At 44.0% G+C, this 22,029-nt stretch overlaps 1 protein-coding gene across 1 annotated transcript in view; it reads left to right on the top strand.

The window, feature by feature from the left end:
* Positions 1–22,029, top strand: part of dnah6 (dynein, axonemal, heavy chain 6) — a 129,304-nt gene that overhangs the window by 36,306 nt on the left and 70,969 nt on the right. The window contains exons 30-42 of the mRNA XM_029766640.1: positions 1,987–2,148; positions 2,496–2,633; positions 3,198–3,365; positions 4,010–4,158; positions 6,734–6,841; positions 7,040–7,166; positions 8,856–9,068; positions 10,551–10,772; positions 10,941–11,063; positions 13,064–13,246; positions 13,660–13,803; positions 20,984–21,205; positions 21,466–21,613. Of these exons, the coding sequence (XP_029622500.1) occupies positions 1,987–2,148; positions 2,496–2,633; positions 3,198–3,365; positions 4,010–4,158; positions 6,734–6,841; positions 7,040–7,166; positions 8,856–9,068; positions 10,551–10,772; positions 10,941–11,063; positions 13,064–13,246; positions 13,660–13,803; positions 20,984–21,205; positions 21,466–21,613 (2,107 nt within the window). The remainder of the gene's footprint in view (positions 1–1,986; positions 2,149–2,495; positions 2,634–3,197; positions 3,366–4,009; positions 4,159–6,733; positions 6,842–7,039; positions 7,167–8,855; positions 9,069–10,550; positions 10,773–10,940; positions 11,064–13,063; positions 13,247–13,659; positions 13,804–20,983; positions 21,206–21,465; positions 21,614–22,029) is intronic.

Raw genomic sequence — 22,029 nt, 5'->3', positions numbered from 1 at the left:
TAGGATCTCTCCACCCATTAACCTGCTGTCTCTCTCTAGGATCTCTCTAGGATCTCTCCACCCATTAACCTGTTGTCTCTCTCTAGGATCTCTCCATCCATTAACCTGCTGTCTCTCTCTAGGATCTCTCTAGGATCTCTCTACCTATTAACCTGTTGTCTCTCTCTAGGATCTCTCTAGGATCTCTCCACCCATTAACCTGTTGTCTCTCTCTAGGATCTCTCCACCCATTAACCTGCTGTCACTCTCTAGGATCTCTCTAGGATCTCTCCACCCATTAACCTGTTGTCTCTCTCTAGGATCTCTCTAGGATCTCTCTAGGATCTCTCCACCCATTAACCTGCTGTCACTCTCTAGGATCTCTCTAGGATCTCTCCACCCATTAACCCATTGTATGTCTCTCTCTAGGATCTCTCCATCCATTAACCCGTTGTATGTCTCTCTCTAGGATCTCTCCATCCATTAACCTGTTGTATGTCTCTCTCTAGGATCTCTCTATCCATTAACCCGTTGTATGTCTCTCTCTAGGATCTCTCCATCCATTAACCCGTTGTATGTCCCTCTCTAGGATCTCTCCATCCATTAACCCGTTGTATGTCTCTCTCTAGGATCTCTCCATCCATTAACCCATTGTATGTCTCTCTCTAGGATCTCTCTATCCATTAACCCATTGTATGCCTCTCTCTAGGATCTCTCCATCCATTAACCCGTTGTATGTCTCTCTCCAGGATCTCTCTATCCATTAACCTGTTGTATGTCTCTCTAGGATCTCTCTATCCATTAACCCGTTGTATGTCTCTCTCTAGGATCTCTCCATCCATTAACCCGTTGTATGTCTCTCTCTAGGATCTCTCCATCCATTAACCTGTTGTATGTCTCTCTCTAGGATCTCTCTATCCATTAACCTGTTGTATGTCTCTCTCTAGGATCTCTCTAGGATCTCTCCACCCATTAACCTGTTGTCTCTCTCTAGGATCTCTCTAGGATCTCTCCATCCATTAACTTGTTGTATGTCTCTCTCTAGGATCTCTCTATCCATTAACCCGTTGTATGTCTCTCTCTAGGATCTCTCTATCCATTAACCCGTTGTATGCCTCTCTCTAGGATCTCTCCATCCATTAACCCGTTGTATGTCTCTCTCCAGGATCTCTCTATCCATTAACCTGTTGTATGTCTCTCTAGGATCTCTCTATCCATTAACCCGTTGTATGTCTCTCTCTAGGATCTCTCCATCCATTAACCCGTTGTATGTCTCTCTCTAGGATCTCTCCATCCATTAACCTGTTGTATGTCTCTCTCTAGGATCTCTCTATCCATTAACCTGTTGTATGTCTCTCTCTAGGATCTCTCTAGGATCTCTCCACCCATTAACCTGTTGTCTCTCTCTAGGATCTCTCTAGGATCTCTCCACCTATTAACCTGTTGTCTCTCTCTAGGATCTCTCTAGGATCTCTCCACCTATTAACCTGTTGTCTCTCTCTAGGATCTCTCCACCTATTAACCTGTTGTCTCTCTCTAGGATCTCTCTAGGATCTCTCTAGGATCTCTCCACCCATTAGCCTGTTGTCTCTCTCTAGGATCTCTCTAGGATCTCTCCATCCATTAACCTGTTGTATGTCTCTCTCTAGGATCTCTCTATCCATTAACCTGTTGTATGTCTCTCTCTAGGATCTCTCTATCCATTAACCCGTTGTGTGTCTCTCTCTAGGATCTCTCCATCCATTAACCTGTTGTATGTCTCTCTCTAGGATCTCTCTATCCATGAACCTGTTGTATGTCTCTCTAGGATCTCTCCATCCATTAACCCGTTGTATGTCTCTCTCTAGGATCTCTCCATCCATTAACCCGTTGTATGTCTCTCTCTAGGATCTCTCCATCCATGAACCTATTGTTTGTCTCTCTCTAGGATCTCTCCATCCATTAACCCGTTGTATGTCTCTCTCTAGGATCTCTCCATCCATTAACCCATTGTATGTCTCTCTCTAGGATCGTTGCTACCTGTGTCTGATGGGGGCTCTTCAGTTAGACCTTGGTGGGGCTCCAGCAGGACCAGCTGGTACAGGGAAGACAGAGACCACTAAGGACCTGGCCAAGGCTCTGTCCATCCAGTGTGTTGTCTTCAACTGTTCTGATGGACTGGACTACAAGGTACTGATTAGACTTACCAGCACAGCGCCTTCTATTCCAGTGCTCTAGCACTGCACGGCTGAGTCAAATAATCAGAGATTGATGATGAGTTGGTTATTTCAATCAGCTGTGTAGTGCTAGGGCAAAAACCAAACCGACTTTGGGAAACCCTGTTCTCTCCCCCTCTTCCTTTACCCTTCTAATCCTAACCCTCTTCCTGTCTCTGTCTCTCTCTCTCCTATTCTCTTTGTTTTACCCAGACACTAACACTAGGGGACAGTGTCACCACAGCAGTGGATCTTCTTCATAATGAAGGATCCTGTTATATTCCTGCTATCTGCTGAACCAATCACCTGTCTGTGTTTCAGATGATGGGGAAGTTCTTCAGTGGTCTGGCCCAATCAGGGGCCTGGTGCTGTTTTGATGAGTTTAACCGCATCGACATCGAGGTGCTGTCTGTCATCGCCCAGCAACTCATTACTATCCGCAATGCCAAGATGGCCAAGGTATACCCTCCCCTTTTATAATATCTTTACATTTAGAAACTGGGTGGTTCGAGCCCTGAATGCTGATTGGCTGAAATCCATGGTATATGAGACAGTATACCACGGGTATGACAAAACGTTTAGTTTTACTGTTCTAATTATGTTGATAATCAGTTTATAATAGCATTAAGGCACCTCTGGGTTTGTGGTATATGACCAATGACCAATATAGCCGTGGTATATTGGCCAATAACCATACCTCCTCGGGCCTTATTGCTGAAATATATCACAAATACAGTATATACTGGTAGCTACAACTCACCACCATCCACAATGTGAAGATGGCCAAGGTATAGCTACACCTGGTCACCCACAGCCTTCCTCTAATCTCCATCCATCATACCAGTCAGGCAAGATGGATGTCCGCTGTTGTTATCCCTCTGAACTAAAGCCTGGATATCAGTCTAACAGAGGTAGTTTAACTACTCCTGTTGTCAAAGTGATGTGTACTCTACCTAAGAAAACGAGATGGTAGATACTCACAACCTGGTTTAGTCCTCCTGTCATGTGGTCTCTGTCTTGTAGCTGTCCAGGTTCATGTTTGAGGGCAGAGAGATCAAGCTGGTGATGACATGTGCTGCCTTCATCACTATGAACCCAGGCTACGCTGGACGCACTGAGCTCCCTGACAACCTCAAAGCCCTGTTCAGACCCATAGCCATGATGGTGCCCAACTATGCCCTGATCGCTGAGGTAACTTGGGGGCTGGGGATGTGTTATGGTGCTGTGGTCATTTGTAGCTGGGGACCAGATAACTGACTTCCGTTTCTCCCCCTCCTGCTTCCATTCTCTCCTCCCCCCACCCCCCTCCTCTAGGTGATCCTCTACTCTGAGGGTTTTGAGTCCAGTAAGACTGGTCCGTAAGATGACCTCTCTCTCTCTCCTCTAGGTGATCCTCTACTCTGAGGGTTTTGAGTCCAGTAAGACTCTGGTCCGTAAGATGACCTCTCTCTCTCTCCTCTAGGTGATCCTCTACTCTGAGGGTTTTGAGTCCAGTAAGACTCTGGTCCGTAAGATGACCTCTCTCTCTCTCCTCTAGGTGATCCTCTACTCTGAGGGTTTTGAGTCCAGTAGGACTGGTCCGTAAGATGACCTCTCTCTCTCTCCTCTAGGTGATCCTCTACTCTGAGGGTTTTGAGTCCAGTAAGACTCTGGTCCGTAAGATGACCTCTTTCTCTCTCTCCTCTAGGTGATCCTCTACTCTGAGGGTTTTGAGTCCAGTAAGACTGGTCCGTAAGATGACCTCTTTCTCTCTCCTCTAGGTGATCCTCTACTCTGAGGGTTTTGAGTCCAGTAAGACTGGTCCGTAAGATGACCTCTTTCTCTCTCTCCTCTAGGTGATCCTCTACTCTGAGGGTTTTGAGTCCAGTAAGACTCTGGCCCGTAAGATGACCCAGATGTACAAGCTGTGTTCTGAGCAGCTCTCCCAACAGGACCACTACGACTTCGGCATGAGGGCCGTCAAGTCTGTCCTCATCATGGCAGGGTAGGACCCACAGGGGCTGTTATTCTATACCGGTCTAGGTTAGGACACAACGTTGTAACCAACCTGTTCAATCAAACTGGTATCTGTTAGAGTTTGGTGGTAAAAAACAAGGTACTTTTGAACTCGTCATGACCGGATAGGACACAGAGAGAAAAACTGATCTCTATTCAATCAAAACCACAAGCCAGTATCTGACAGTTTCTGGGCTTATGAAAAAACAAGGTAAAGGTAGCTTTATGCACAAATCAGATTGAACCGATGTTCAGTTTTATCCTCATAGTGCCGTTTACAGATCCCCCTCTACCCAGAACCCTCTACCCTTACGCATTTTACAGGCAAATGTGAACCCTTGGTTGCATCCCCAATGGCACCATATTCCCTATGCAGTGCACTACTTTTGACCAGCTTTATATAGGGAATAGGGCGCCATTTGGGACACAGCCCCTATTGTCAAAGCTGAGAGTGACACAGTGCAGGAGGGTGACAAGAAGAGCAGACTAGACGAGGGGAAAAGCCTTGTTTCCTCTCTGCAGGGCTGACTCAGAGAGAATAGGATAGTAGCATAGGACATCCTGCCTGGTCCACTGACACATTCCTCATCAGATGACAGCTCCCTGACAGGAAGAGCAGACTAGACGAGGGAAAAGCCTTGTTTCCTCTCTGCAGGGCTGACTCAGAGAGAATAGGATAGTAGCATAGGACATCCTGCCTGGTCTACTGACACATTCCTCATCAGATGACAGCTCCCTGACAGGAAGGACTGAGACACTATATCAACATCATATTAAAGATGATTGGCATCATTCAGATCCTCCTAGTCCAGATGTGGTAGTGATTTCCCCTGTCTGTCCCATCCATCACGCTCCTGGTCCAGATGTGGTAGTGATTTCCCCTGTCTGTCCCATCCATCACGCTTTATCCCAGATTGACTCACGCAGCTATTTTCTTGTCACAGGGTGAGTTGTTCATTTTACAGGTGTGTGAGTAACAAGCCCTCTGGCTGCCTTTAGAGCCACCCTCTTCTGTCTGTCTCATTCGCTTTTTACTACCGCTGTAAATCCAATTGAATGGGCCTGCCATTATCACCCTGTGTGTGTGGGTGTGTGTGTTACAGCACATTATTAATGGATGGGTTGATGAACAGTCACTGGGGAATCATCATCCACCTTGATTAGCCTAGCTCTGGGAAACAAGGGAGAGAGGCAGAGTAAAGAGAGAGACAGCAGGAGAGGAATTCACTTCTACCTAACAACCTCCAACCAAGCTGTGTGTGTCTGCATGTGTGTTTGTGTGTAACAGAGAGATGGTGAGTGTGTTTAAAGTGATGTATTCAGTTCAGTGCCCTTCAGACGACCCAGTGATGTATTCAGTTCAGCGACCTTCAGACGACCCAGTGATGTATTCAGTTCAGTGACCTTTAGACGACCCAGTAATGTATTCAGTTCAGTGCCCTTTAGACGACCTAGTGATGTATTCAGTTCAGTGTCCTTTAGACGACCCAGTGATGTATTCAGTTCAGTGTCCTTTAGACGACCCAGTGATGTATTCAGTTCAGTGACCTTTAGACGACCCAGTGATGTATTCAGTTCAGCGACCTTTAGACGACCCAGTGATGTATTCAGTTCAGTGACCTTTAGACGACCCAGTGATGTATTCAGTTCAGTGTCCTTTAGACGACCCAGTGATGTATTCAGTTCAGCGACCTTCAGACGACCCAGTGATGTATTCAGTTCAGTGACCTTTAGACGACCCAGTAATGTATTCAGTTCAGTGACCTTTAGACGACCCAGTGATGTATTCAGTTCAGTGACCTTTAGACGACCCAGTGATGTATTCAGTTCAGTGCCCTTTAGACGACCCAGTGATGTATTCAGTTCAGTGACCTTTAGACGACCCAGTGATGTATTCAGTTCAGTGACCTTTAGACGACCTAGTGATGTATTCAGTTCAGTGTCCTTTAGACGACCCAGTGATGTATTCAGTTCAGTGCCCTTTAGACGACCCAGTGATGTATTCAGTTCAGTGACCTTTAGACGACCCAGTGATGTATTCAGTTCAGTGCCCTTTAGATGACCCAGTGATGTATTCAGTTCAGCGACCTTTAGACGACCCAGTGATGTATTCAGTTCAGTGACCTTTAGACGACCCAGTGATGTATTCAGTTCAGTGTCCTTTAGACGACCCAGTGATGTATTCAGTTCAGTGACCTTTAGACGACCCAGTGATGCATTCAGTTCAGTGACCTTTAGACGACCCAGTGATGTATTCAGTTCAGTGACCTTTAGATGACCCAGTGATGTATTCAGTTCAGTGACCTTTAGACGACCTAGTGATGTATTCAGCGACCTTTAGTCGATTCCAAATTGAAGTCAGTCAATTCAGGAAGTGATTTAAAGTTAAATACATTTGAAATACTGTAAATAGCTTATCGTTTTCATTGTATTGAAAATTCGATTTTGACTTCAAATGGAATTGACCCGACCCATGTTAACTACAACTTCAGACATGCAATGTCTTTGAAGAGAGAGGGACCCCCACATTTATAGAGAATGTATTGTGTGTGTGACCCCTGCAGCTCTCTGAAGAGAGAGAACCCCCACCTGAGTGAAGACGTGGTTCTGATCAGGGCTCTGAGAGACTCCAATCTGCCCAAGTTCCTCACAGACGACGCTGCACTCTTTGGGTGAGAGAACACACACAGACCCTGACACACACACACACACACAGACAAACCCATGGTGTCCCACAGCTAATGCATGTTACAGCACTATGGTGAAGAATAGAACGTTGCAGTGTTATACGTTCATGATGCCTTACCGCAGACTCTGCCGTGTGTGTTTGTCCGTATGACGGCTCTGTGTTTGTGTGCTCTCTGCTCTAGTGGCATCATGTCTGACCTGTTCCCTGGCGTGTCCATCCCTGAACATGACTACGGTGTTCTCCAAACCACCATCCTGGAGTCTCTAGTAAAACGCAACCTGCAGCCCCTACCCAGCATGACGCACAAGGTACTGACTGACCCTACCCAGCATGACGCACAAGGTACTGACTGACCCTACCCAGCATGACGCACAAGGTACTGACTGACCCTACCCAGCATGACGCACAAGGTACTGACTGACCCTACCCAGCATGACGCACAAGGTACTGACTGACCCTACCCAGCATGACGCACAAGGTACTGACTGACCCTACCCAGCATGACGCACAAGGTACTGACTGACCCTACCCAGCATGACGCACAAGGTACTGACTGACCCTACCCAGCATGACGCACAAGGTACTGACTGACCCTACCCAGCATGACGCACAAGGTACTGACTGACCCTACCCAGCATGACGCACAAGGTACTGACTGACCCTACCCAGCATGACGCACAAGGTACTGACTGACCCTACCCAGCATGACGCACAAGGTACTGACTGACCCTACCCAGCATGACGCACAAGGTACTGACTGACCCTACCCAGCATGACGCACAAGGTACTGACTGACCCTACCCAGCATGACGCACAAGGTACTGACTGACCCTACCCAGCATGACGCACAAGGTACTGACTGACCCTACCCAGCATGACGCACAAGGTACTGACTGACCCTACCCAGCATGACGCACAAGGTACTGACTGACCCTACCCAGCATGACGCACAAGGTACTGACTGACCCTACCCAGCATGACGCACAAGGTACTGACTGACCCTACCCAGCATGACGCACAAGGTACTGACTGACCCTACCCAGCATGACGCACAAGGTGCTGACTGACCCTATCCAGCATGTCCAACAAGGTACTGACTGACCCTACCCATCATGACCAACAAGGTACTGCCTGACTTCCCCAACCCAGCTTGACCAACAAGGTACTGACTGACCCTACCCAGCATGATGCACAAGGTACTGACTGACCCTACCCAGCATGACCAACAAGGTACTGACTGACCCTACCCAGCATGACCAACAAGGTACTGACTGACCCTACCCAGCATGACCAACAAGGTACTGACTGACCCTACCCAGCATGATGCACAAGGTACTGACTGACCCTACCCAGCATGACCAACAAGGTACTGACTGACCCTACCCAGCATGACCAACAAGGTACTGACTGACCCTACCCAGCATGACCAACAAGGTACTGACTGACCCTACCCAGCATGACCAACAAGGTACTGACTGACCCAACCCAGCATGACCAACAAGGTACTGACTGACCCTACCCAGCATGACCAACAATGTACTGACTGACCCTACCCAGCATGACCAACAAAGTACTGACTGACCCTACCCAGCATGACCAACAAGGTACTGACTGACTGCCCCAACCCAACATGACCAACAAGGTACTGACTGACTGCCCCAACCCAACATGACCAACAAGGTACTGACTGACTGCCCCAACCCAACATGACCAACAAGGTACTGACTGACTGCCCCAACCCAACATGACCAACAAGGTACTGACTGACTGACTGAACTTATGTATTCATTTAAATAAACATAACATAGGCCTCAAAGTGCTTCATATAATAAAGTTATCAATGATGGCTATGTCATTACAAATGATCAAGGATAAACACAAAAGCATAATTCAACAAAATCATTAAATTTGGTTCAGTTAGTTGGTTCAATTAGTGCTGATGTATATTCCTTATGTTTCTCCCTTGTGGTTGTAACCCTTCCTCTCCCTCCCTCCAGGTGATCCAGCTGTATGAGACCATGATAGTACGTCATGGTGTGATGTTGGTGGGTCCTACAGGTGGAGGGAAGACCACGGTCTACACCATCCTGTCTGATACCTTAGATACCCTTTGGCAGGCTGGCCACGGGAAACACAACCCCTTCTACCTCCCTGTCAAGACATACGTCCTCAACCCCAAGTCTGTCACCATGGGAGAGCTCTACGGAGAGGTACGCCTGGCTGACAATTCATCTGTGCACTAACAGACTCACATACTGTAACTTCATTTCAACCATTTGTTGTCTATGATGTACTAACGGCTTTTCTGATGTTAATAAAGCTATAGGGGCTGATTCTCTTGACCCCTTCTAACTGCAGCTCTCTGCTCCACTGACAGCAGAACCACTGACCTTCATTTGAACTTGACTATTGTTTCTGGTGTTCCCCTTTAAGATCTGGAAAGTGGCGTGTGTCCTCCCCCTACATGAAGGAGGAGATCCTTCTGACTTAGATAACTACCGTCCCATTTCCAAATTATCTTGCCTTTTCAAACTTTTAGAATCCCTGACCAACTTTCAGCTAAGAACTGTTTAAACTTCTCACTGTTCTTAATGTGAACCAATCTGGTTTTAGGCCTGGACACAGCACCGGTTCAGCTGCTACGGTTATTCTAGATGATGTGTTAAATTGCTTGGATCATAAAAAATCATTCTGCTGCCTTATTTATAGACCTTTCCAAGGCCCTTGACACTGTTCACCGTCACATTCTCATTCAAAGGCTGACTGAAATAGGTCTGGGTCAGGCTTTTTGCAAATGGTTTGAGAATTATCTGTCAGACAGGACTCAATGCATGATTTCTGATGGTGTTAAGTCTAGTTTCCTGGATATTACAAAAGGTGTACCGCAGGGGTCGGTACTGGGACCTGTTCTCTTTACTATTTATGTAAATAATATTGGTCTATCTGTTAACTTGTAATATTCATCTGTATATAGACGACAGTGTGATGTATGCCATTGACCCAACTGTTGACCAGGCTATGTTAGAGCTGCAATCTTATCTTGTTACCTTACAGAATGCCCTGGTTGGTTTAAAACTGGTACTTAATGTGGGCAAGACTAAATGCATGTTGTTCACTAATTCTCTCCAAAATGTTTCAGATGATCTACATATTTATTGGATGGTTCTCCCATCAATCGGGTTCCCACCTATACATATCTGTGCATTTCGATTGACAAAGACTTAATGTTTAAAAAATATATGGATGAGCTAAGATTTAAAGTGGGCTTCTGTTTTTAGACATACTGTAGATCTGGCCTCTCCCTAAATAGCAGGAAGCAGGTTGTTAACTATGGTCATGTTTTATTGGTAATGTACATTTTTCTTCCTGTTTGTGAGAAAATGTTTGTACTCAGGGCACCATTGGGAATGAGACCCTGGTCTCAATTGGGCTGCCCTGAATAAATAAAAGTGAATACAACATTTGTTCAATCAGTCTATAAATAAATCTATCCATAAACAGTCAGTTGATTTGTTAACAGTTAACCATCCAACTCATTAATGTACCAATTAGTTCAATCAATGTATCCTTCGTTCTCTTGCTCGCTCGTTTACTCACTCACTTGCTATTGGTTTTTACCAATGTATATACACAAACATATGTCACAAAGTGCATAACATGAGCCCCTAACCTTTAATCCCTGACCCCTACAGGTGAACATATTGACCCTGGAGTGGCGTGACGGCCTGATGGCGCTCAGCGTGCGAGCGGCCTGCAACGACACCAGCGATGACCACAAGTGGATTGTGTCGGACGGTCCGGTGGACGCGCTGTGGATTGAGAACATGAACACGGTCCTGGACGATAACAAGATGCTGTGTCTGGCCAACAGCGAACGCATCAAACTGACCCCGTCTATACACATGGTGTTTGAGGTCAGAGGGGTCAAGGGTTATAGGTTAGGGGTTCCTCTTCACTGTGTTCTAGTGTTGATGACAAGTGGGACAGTCACTATGGACTTCTTTGACATGAACAGATAATAGTGACATGTTAAAGATCCAAACTTGGTAAACGCTCTGCAACCTCTGTGTTGTGTGTCTCAGGTCCAGGACTTATCGGTGGCGTCCCCAGCCACAGTGAGTCGCTGTGGGATGGTCTACATCGACTCTAATGAACTCAAATGGATGCCCTATGTCCAGACCTGGATCACTGGTCTGACTAACAAGGTGATTTACCATTCTCCTTAACATGGTCCAGACCTGGATCACTGGTCTGACTAACAAGGTGATTTACCATTCTCCTTAACATGGTCCAGACCTGGATCACTGGCCTGACTAACAAGGTGATTTCCTGCTCTGATCACATCTCTACACCATCAGAATATACTTCTACCATGTCTTCATAATCATAACGCCCCTCGGTGGAAGTAGCTGTATGGGCTCAGTCAAGCCTGTTTCCCATTGGAAATCTGTATTCTCATGTTGTCGTTCTGTGAAGATCACAGAGATTGTTGCGTGTCTCAGACCAAAGACAGAGGTGTATCTAACTATATAGATGGCTAGAATGGTACTCCTACCGTCAGTGTCAGCAGATCCATCATCAACATCAACCACCACAACACATCAAAGATCATCATGTGACCCGCCACCTCTAACCTTTACACATTCTCTCTTGTATCGTTAGAGGAGGATCCTGTGAACTGTCCCTGTCTTTATGATAACTGTCTTTAAATGGTTTTATATCCTCCCTCGTACTGCTGCTGTTGTTTCTGATGTTATAGCTGACAGATGATACAGACCTACAGTGTTGTCAGAGATGGGTTTTATCTGCTGTTGTTTCTGATGTTATAGCTGACAGATACAGTGTTGTCAGATGGGTTTTATCTGCTGTTGTTTCTGATGTTATAGCTGACAGATGATACAGACCTACAGTGTTGTCAGAGATGGGTTTTATCTGCTGTTGTTTCTGATGTTATAGCTGACAGATGATACAGATCTACAGTGTTGTCAGATGGGTTTTATCTGCTGTTGTTTCTGATGTTATAGCTGACAGATGATACAGTGTTGTCAGATGGGTTTTATCTGCTGTTGTTTCTGATGTTATAGCTGACAAATGATACAGACCTACAGTGTTGTCAGATGGGTTTTATCTGCTGTTGTTTCTGATGTTATAGCTGACAGATGATACAGTGTTGTCAGATAGGTTTTATCTGCTGTTGTTTCTGATGTTATAGCTGACGGATGATACAGACCTACAGTATTGTCAGAGATGGGTTTTATCTGCTGTTGTTTCTGATGTTATAGCTGACAGATGATATAGACCTACAGTGTTGTCAGAGATGGGTTTTATCTGCTGTTGTTTCTGATGTTATAGCTGACAGATGATACAGTGTTGTCAGATGGGTTTTATCTGCTGTTGTTTCTGATGTTATAGCTGACAGATGATACAGACCTACAGTGTTGTCAGAGATGGGTTTTATCTGCTGTTGTTTCTGATGTTATAGCTGACAGATGATACAGTGTTGTCAGATGGGTTTTATCTGCTGTCGTTTCTGATGTTATTGCTGACAGATGATACAGACCTACAGTGTTGTCAGAGATGGGTTTTATCTGCTGTTGTTTCTGATGTTATAGCTGACAGATGATATAGACCTACAGTGTTGTCAGAGATGGGTTTTATCTGCTGTTGTTTCTGATGTTATAGCTGACAGATGATATAGACCTACAGTGTTGTCAGAGATGGGTTTTATCTGCTGTTGTTTCTGATGTTATAGCTGACAGATGATACAGACCTACAGTGTTGTCAGATGGGTTTTATCTGCTGTTGTTTCTGATGTTATAGCTGACAGATGATACAGTGTTGTCAGATGGGTTTTTTCTGCTGTTGTTTCTGATGTTATAGCTGACAGATGATATAGACCTACAGTGTTGTCAGAGATGGGTTTTATCTGCTGTTGTTTCTGATGTTATAGCTGACAGATGATACAGACCTACAGTATTGTCAGAGATGGGTTTTATCTGCTGTGGCTTCTGATGTTATAGCTGACAGATGATTTATCTTGATAACTCTCTATCGATTGATTGTTTGACATGGATCTTTATCTTAATTCAAAAGCCAACTTTTACCTTGTTTTCCTTGATGTCCTGATCATACATTTAAATTGCCCTGCTTTTCACTCCCTCTGCCCTCTCTGTTGCTGTCTCCCCCTATCCCCCCCCCCCCCCAGCTCCCTGAAGCAGTGCGTGTGTACCTGTTGGCGTTGTTCGAGCAGTACGTGGAGAAGGGTCTTCAGTTTGTGTGGAAGCGTTGTGTCCAGGCCATGGGCCAGGTTGACATCAGTAAGGTCACTTCCCTTTGCTGCCTGTTGGAGGCGCTGCTGCTGGGAGACGGAAGACCAGACCTCAAGATGGTAGGCTAAATGTTACTAGAACGCAGCATGACCACAACCACATATTAACCAGTCATTATACACATTTATAAACTGGGTTGTTCTAGCCCTGAAAGCTGATTGGCTGACAGACGGGGTATATCAGACCGTATACCACGGGTATGACAAAACATTTATTTTTGCTTCTTTAATTACATTGTTAACCAGTTTATAATAGCAATAAGGCACCTCGGGGGTTTGTGGTATATGGCCAATATACCACAGCTAAGAGCTGTATCCAGGCACTCCACGTTGCGTCGTGCTTAAGAACAGCCCTTAGCCATGGTATATTGACCACCGCTTATTAAGTACAGCTCCGTGTGTGTGTGTGTGTGTGTGTGTGTGTGTGTGTGTGTGTGTGTGTGTGTGTGTGTGTGTGTGTGTGTGTGTTCTAGGAAGCTAAGCACCTGAACAGTGTGTTGTGTCAGACGTTTGTGTTTTGCTACCTGTGGTCTGTGGGGGGTAACCTGACTGACAGCCACTGGGATGCCTTCGACAGCTTCGTCAGACAACAGTTTGAAGACAATAATGACGCCAAGGTTAGTAGGGCCTTCATCACCGTCATTATAGTCAAAATCATCATCATTATAATCATCATCATAGTCAGAATAATTACATTTAAAGTGGGAAGTTTACATACACTTAGGTTGGAGTCATTAACACTCGTTTTTCAACCACTCCACACATTTCTTGTTAACAAACTATAGTTTTGGCAAGTCGGTTAGGACATCTACTTTTTGCACAAACCAAGTAATTTTTCCAACAATTGTTTGCAGACAGATTATTTCACTTATAATTCACTGTATCACAATTCCAGTGGGTCAGAAGTTTACATACACTAAGTTTACTGTGCTTTTAAACAGTTTGGAAAATTCCAGAAAATTATGTCATGGCTTTAGAAGCTTCTGATGGGCTAATTGACATAATATGAGTCAATTGGAGGTGTACCTGTGGATGGATGTAGGCCTACCTTCAAACTCAGTGCCTCTTTGCTTGACATCATGGGAAAATAAAAATAAATCAGACAAGACCTCAGAAGCAAAATTGTAGAAGTCTGGTTCATCCTTGGGAGCAATTTCCAAATGCCTGAAGGTGCCACGTTCATCTGTACAAACAATAGTACGCAAGTATAAACACCATGGGACCACGCAGCCATCATACCGCTCAGGAAGGAGACGCGTTCTGTCTCCTAGAGATAAACGTACTTTAGTGCGAAAGTGCAAATCAATCCCAGAACAACAGCAAAGGACCTTGTGAAGATGCTGGAGGAAACAGGTACAAAAGTATCTATATCCACAGTAAAACGAGTCCTATATCAACAGAACCTGAAAGGCCACTCAGAAAGGAAGAAGCCACTGCTCCAAAACCGCCATAAATGCAACTGCACATAAGGAGAAATGTCCTCTGGTCTGATGAAACAAAAATAGAACTGTTTGGCCATAATGACCATCGTTATGTTTGGAGGAAAAAGGGGGAGGTTTGCAAGCCGAAGAATACCATCCCAACCGTGAAGCACGGGGGTGGCAGCATCATGTTGTGGGGGTGCTTTGCTGCAGGAGGGACTGGTGCACTTCACAAAATAGATGGCATCATGAGGTAGGGAAATTATGTGGATATATTGAAGCAACATCTCAAGACATCAGTCAGGAGGTTAAAGCTTGGTCGCAATTGGATCTTCTAATGGACAATGACCCCAAGCATACTTCCAAAGTTGTGGCAAAATGGCTTAAGGACAACGAAGTCAAGGTATTGGAGTGGCCATCACAAAGCCCTGACCTCAATCCTATAGAACATTTGTGGGCAGAACTGAAAAAGTGTGTGCGAGCAAGGAGGCCTACAAACCTGACTCAGTTACACCAGCTCTGTTAGGAGGAATGGGCCAAAATTCACCCAACTTATTGTGGGAAGCTTGTGGAAGGCTACCCAAAATGTTTGACCCAAGTTTAACAATTTAAAGGCAATCCTACCAAATACTATTTGAGTGTATGTAAACTTCTGACCTACTGGGAATGTGATGAAAGAAATAAAAGCTGAAATAAATCGTTCTCTCTACTATTATTCTGACATTTCACATTTTTAAAATAAAGTGGTGATTCTAACTGACCTAAGACAGGGAATTTTTATTCTGATTTAATGTCAGGAATTGTGAAAAGCTGAGTTTAAATGTATTTGGCTAAGGTGAATGTAAACTTCTGACTTCAACTTTATACTAATAATCATTATCATTGTATTCGTTATAGTCAGAATTATAATAATCATCATGATTGTCAGAATTGTAATCATCATCCTCATTATAGTTAGCATTAACATCATCATCATCATCATAGTCAGAATTGTAATCATCATCCTCATTATAGTTAGTATTAACATCATCATCATAGTCAGAATTATAATCATCATCATCATAGTCAGAATTATAGTCAGAATTATAGTCAGAATTGTAATCATCATCCTCATTATAGTCAGAATTATAATCATCATTAGTCAGAATTATAATCATCATCATTATAGTCAGAATTTTAATAATCATCATCATCATTAGTCAAACTTATAATCATCATCATTATAGTCAGAATTATAATCATCGTCAGAATTATAATCATCATCATTATAGTCAGAATTATAATCGTCATCATTATAGTCAGAATTATAATCGTCATCATTATAGTCAGAATTATAATCGTCATCATTATAGTCAGAATTATAATCATCATCATTATAGTCAGAATTATAATCATCATCATTATAGTCAGAATTATAATCGTCATCATTATAGTCAGAATTTTAATCATCGTCATTATAGTCAGAATTTTAATCATCGTCATAGTCAGAATTAGAATCATCATCATCATTATAGTCAGAATTATAATCATCATCATTATAGTCAGAATCATCATCATCATTATAGTCAGAATCATCATCTACACCATAGCATGCTTATCACACACACAGGGGGAGAGAGACACACTATATACTGTTTTCTATTCCATACCATCAGAGGACATTTAAAAAGACCCTGCATTTCCAGACCTGTTCAAAGCTTTATCTATTACCAGGGTCCCACATAACCGTCCCACACGGGTCCCACACACCCGTGTGGCTCAGTTGGTAGAGCATGGTGTTTGCAACGCCAGGGTTGTGGGTTCGATTCCCACGGGGGACGAGTACGGAGAAAAAAATGTATAAAATGTATGCATTCACTACAGTAAGTCGCTCTGGATAAGAGCGTCTGCTAAATGACTAAAATGTAAATGTATAACCTGCCCAGGCTGCCATACATATTACTGAAGGCCAACACTCCTCGCCAGGTGCTAGCTAGTATTAGCATGCTACAGAGGTGTAACTGGGGAATGGGGATTCTGTCCTGTTTTCTTCTAAGGTTAGATTTTCTTATCTGAAACGCCATGGGCAAGAAATAGGACCAGACCCTTTCTGCCTGGCTAGAATTTTCTCTTTAAGCCGAACTGAACTCGAGAACCAACTTCTCTCGTTAAAAACTGCATATGTGACATCGACATTAGTCAAAACATTTATTTGGATTTCCACAATGCCACTTGACCACTACCACAGGATAAACAGCTGCCCTCTACCACAGGATAAACAGCTGCCCACTACCACAGGATAAACAGCTGCCCACTACCACAGGATAAACAGCTGCCCACTACCACAGGATAAACAGCTGCCCACTACCACAGGATAAACAGCTGCCCACTACCACAGGATAAACAGCTGCCCACTACCACAGGATAAACAGCTGCCCTCAACCACAGGATAAACAGCTGCCCACTACCACAGGATAAACAGCTGCCCACTACCACAGGATAAACAGCTGCACACTACCACAGGATAAACAGCTGCCCACTACCACAGGATAAACAGCTGCACACTACCACAGGATAAACAGCTGCCCACTACCACAGGATAAACAGCTGCCCACTACCACAGGATAAACAGCTGCCCTCTACCACAGGATAAACAGCTGCCCACTACCACAGGATAAACAGCTGCCCTCTACCACAGGATAAACAGCTGCCCTCTACCACAGGATAAACAGCTGCCCTCTACCACAGGATAAACAGCTGCCCTCTACCACAGGATAAACAGCTGCCCTCTACCACAGGATAAACAGCTGCCCACTACCACAGGATAAACATCTGCACACTACCACAGGATAAACAGCTGCCCTCTACCACAGGATAAACAGCTGCCCTCTACCACAGGATAAACAGCTGCCCACTACCACAGGATAAACAGCTGCACACTACCACAGGATAAACAGCTGCCCACTACCACAGGATAAACAGCTGCACACTACCACAGGATAAACAGCTGTGGTGATTACGGTCTATCCATTGATACAGCAGAACACACAGACAGTGAGACAGTCCTGCCCAGTAGCACAGCGCGTCGGACTTTGTTTGCACAAGACAACACGTCACACATTTTTTTAACTTGTGAAGTACTGCATCAAACACCTTAGCTAGATGTATTGATAAATATCCTACTGCACCCAACACCTTAGCTAGATGTATTGATAATTATCCTACTGCATCAAACACCTTAGCTAGATGTATTGACAAATATCCTACTGCATCAAACACCTTAGCTAGATGTATTGATAAATATCCTACTGCATCAAACACCTTAGCTAGATGTATTGATAAATATCCTACTGCATCAAACACCTTAGCTAGATGTATTGATAAATATCCTACTGCACCCAACACCTTAGCTAGATGTATTGACAAATATCCTACTGCATCAAACACCTTAGCTAGATGTATTGATAATTATCCTACTGCATCAAACACCTTAGCTAGATGTATTGATAAATATCCTACTGCATCAAACACCTTAGCTAGATGTATTGATAAATATCCTACTGCATCAAACACCTTAGCTAGATGTATTGATAAATATCCTACTGCACCCAACACCTTAGCTAGATGTATTGACAAATATCCTACTGCACCCAACACCTTAGCTAGATGTATTGATAAATATCCTACTGCATCAAACACCTTAGCTAGATGTATTGATAATTATCCTACTGCATCAAACACCTTAGCTAGATGTATTGATAATTATCCTACTGCATCAAACACCTTAGCTAGATGTATTGATAAATATCCTACTGCATCAAACACCTTAGCTAGATGTATTGATAAATATCCTACTGCACCCAACACCTTAGCTAGATGTATTGACAAATATCCTACTGCACCCAACACCTTAGCTAGATGTATTGATAAATATCCTACTGCATCAAACACCTTAGCTAGATGTATTGATAATTATCCTACTGCATCAAACACCTTAGCTAGATGTATTGATAATTATCCTACTGCATCAAACACCTTAGCTAGATGTATTGATAAATATTCTACTGCATCAAACACCTTAGCTAGATGTATTGATAAATATCCTACTGCACCCAACACCTTAGCTAGATGTATTGATAAATATCCTACTGCACCCAACACCTTAGCAAGATGTATTGATAAATATCCTACTGCACCCAACACCTTAGCTAGATGTATTGATAAATATCCTACTGCATCAAACACCTTAGCTAGATGTATTGATAAATATCCTACTGCATCAAACACCTTAGCTAGATGTATTGATAAATATCCTACTGCACCCAACACCTTAGCTAGATGTATTGATGAATATTCTACTGCACCCAACACCTTAGCTAGATGTATTGACAAATGGCCTACTGCATCCAACACCTTAGCAAGATGTAAACTTGCATGACTAAATGCTCCTTGGCAAAAACGTCAAAATTATTGACAGATTTCTTGAGTTATCTTAAATTCATTCTGACTCTTTAGGAAGTGATACTGGCTTTGTTCTTATGGTGTCCTATGGGGGACAAACATCAGTAACTGCCCCATCAAACCACACCTCCAAGACTGACATTTTTTTTAATGAGCAACAGAAAAACACTTGCTGAATTGGTGCGTTCAGTCACTCTTTAAGTCCTCTGAAAGGGTTTAAAATCAAATAGAGGCCTTACCTGTGCAATCAATTCAATATGTAGACTGCTACCAATTATGAATATCTGACGAAGACTGCTACCATGTACATGTACTCAGTTGTTTTTATCAATTGGATATATGCAACAAAAACATGTGCTGTAAAGGCATGCCGTTTTAGTAGATGGATATGGACATGTTGAAATGAGCATCTCTAAAGGTATCGGTAGGAACACCTCTGTCTGTCCCCTCAGCAATAAGGACAGCAGGTGAAAGAGGCTGGAAGAGAAGTAGATTTCATATATCTGCAGAGAACTTTCAATGTATTTCATCATGCCATCAATGGAGACTATGGTTGCCATTGGTTGGTATCACAGTAATGATATCCAATAGAAACTCTCTACTTTCCTCTTCTGGAAGTGCCCCCTGGGTTGTAACAGTGTAATGATGGATAGAATGTTGTATTCCTTGAGTGAGTCTGTGGAGGAGTAGAATATGCATCATTTACCTGTTAGTGGAGTGAGAGAGTGTGAGGGAGAAAGGATGAAGGCTGAATGTGTTACGGTCCATAACTAACAAAGATGATTTGTCCTGGAGGATCTAAACATGCATGCACACACACCCCCAGACACCAACACAAGGCTGGTGAAGTCTGTCTCTGGGGATAACTAATGTGCAGCTCAGAGAACCTGAGGCGACTGTCGCTCTGTCTACTGTGGAGTTAGGGGCCATTATGTACCCATTCATATTCCTGTCTACTGTGGAGTTAGTAGCCATTATGTACCCATTCATACTCCTGTCTTCTGTGGAGTTAGGGGCCATTATGTACCCATTCATATTCCTGTCTACTGTGGAGTTAGGGGCCATTATGGACCCATTCATATTCTTGTCTTCTGTGGAGTTAGGGGCCATTATGTACCCATTCATATTCCTGTCTACTGTGGAGTTATAGGGGCCATTATGTACCCATTCATATTCCTGTCTACTGTGGAGTTAGGGGCCATTATGTACCCATTCATATTCCTGTCTACTGTGGAGTTAGGGGCCATTATGTACCCATTCATATTCCTGTCTACTGTGGAGTTAGTAGCCATTATGTACCCATTCATATTCCTGTCTACTGTGGAGTTAGGGGCCATTATGTACCCATTCATATTCCTGTCTACTGTGGAGTTAGGGGGCATTGTGTACCCATTCATATTCCTGTCTACTGTGGAGTTAGGGGGCATTGTGTACACATTCATATCCCTGTGTGTGTGTAATGATATGTGTGCCAGGTTGGCTCTCGCTGACAGTAAACAAACCACATGCACCCACACACCTCGAACAGCAGGACACCAAGTCCAGGGGGACAAACACAACACACAAACTCTCACACACTGCGGGGGGGGGGGGAACGGAACACAAACTGTCACACACTGCAGGGGGGAAACAGAACACGTGCAGGGCGGTGAAAACACAGTCAACAACTAAGAGCACAGGCTTCTCCAGGCATCAGTTACCTTAACATAGAGACACACAGGCCTGCACCCTTTAATGGTGTTCTGACCACCAAACTTACATCCAGACATGGCTTTGTCTGCCTGCTTCCATCATCATGACATTTCCAGTGTTAGAATATGTTAAACATTATCACTATCAACCCTGTTAGATCTGTATGACTTAGGGACAGTAAATACTGTATTTGTCAATATTGTGTGGTGTGTGTGTGTGTGTGTGTGTGTGTGTGTGTGTGTAGCTGCCCAGCTCGGGGGACCTGTGGAGTGTGTTCATGGACTTCAACCACAAGCGTCTGGAGCCGTGGGAGAGGATCATCCCCTCCTTTAGGTACAACAAGGAACTGCCCTTCTTTGAGATGTTGGTTCCCACCACCGACACGGTGCGTTATGGCTACCTGATGGAGAAACTGCTGTCTGTAGGACACTCTGTCCTCTTCACCGGCATCACCGGAGTAGGAAAGGTATGGTTACACACACACACACTTTCAACTAAACTGCTCTAGAATGTTCCTTCGATATCTTCTGACATGTTGATATTTCAACCTTCCATATTGTTGTCCTGCACCACTGCTTGTCAGAGGCATCTCTTACTAGTTGTATTAGCTGGACCTTGTGGAGAAAAACACATTGATCATGGAATGAATCTAACACTCACTGTTAACCCTATGCATTCCTAAGTGTTTCCTCAGTGGGTTCTCTTGTCTCTCTGTGTGTGTGTCAGTCTGTGGTGGCCCGTGGTCTTCTGAACAGTGTCCAGGAGAAGGGAGGCTATGTTCCCGTCTATATCAACTTCTCAGCCCAGACCACCTCGGCCAGAACACAGGAGATGATCGAGTCCAAACTGGAGAAGAAGAGGAAGAACATTCTGGGTGAGCGAGAGAGGAATATTGGGATAGAGATACAGTAACTAGCAATACATTCTGAGAGAGAGAGAGAGAGAGAGAGAGAGGAATATTGGGATAGAGATACAGTAACTAGCAATACATTCTGAGAGAGAGAGAGAGAGAGAGAGAGAGGAATATTGGGATAGAGATACAGTATCTAGCAATACATTCTGGGTGAGAGAGAGAGAGAGGAATATTGGGATAGAGATACAGTAACTAGCAATACATTCTGAGAGAGAGAGAGAGAGAGGAATATTGGGATAGAGATACAGTAACTAGCAATACATTCTGAGAGAGAGAGAGAGAGAGAGAGAGGAATATTGGGATAGAGATACAGTAACTAGCAATACATTCTGGGTGAGAGAGAGAGAGAGGGAATATTGGGATAGAGATACAGTATC

This window comes from Salmo trutta, chromosome 11 (genome assembly GCF_901001165.1).
Source record: "Salmo trutta chromosome 11, fSalTru1.1, whole genome shotgun sequence".
Taxonomy (NCBI): Eukaryota; Metazoa; Chordata; class Actinopteri; order Salmoniformes; family Salmonidae; genus Salmo; species Salmo trutta.
Note: the sequence above shows the minus strand (reverse complement) of the source record. Positions and strands in the feature narration are given on the sequence as shown.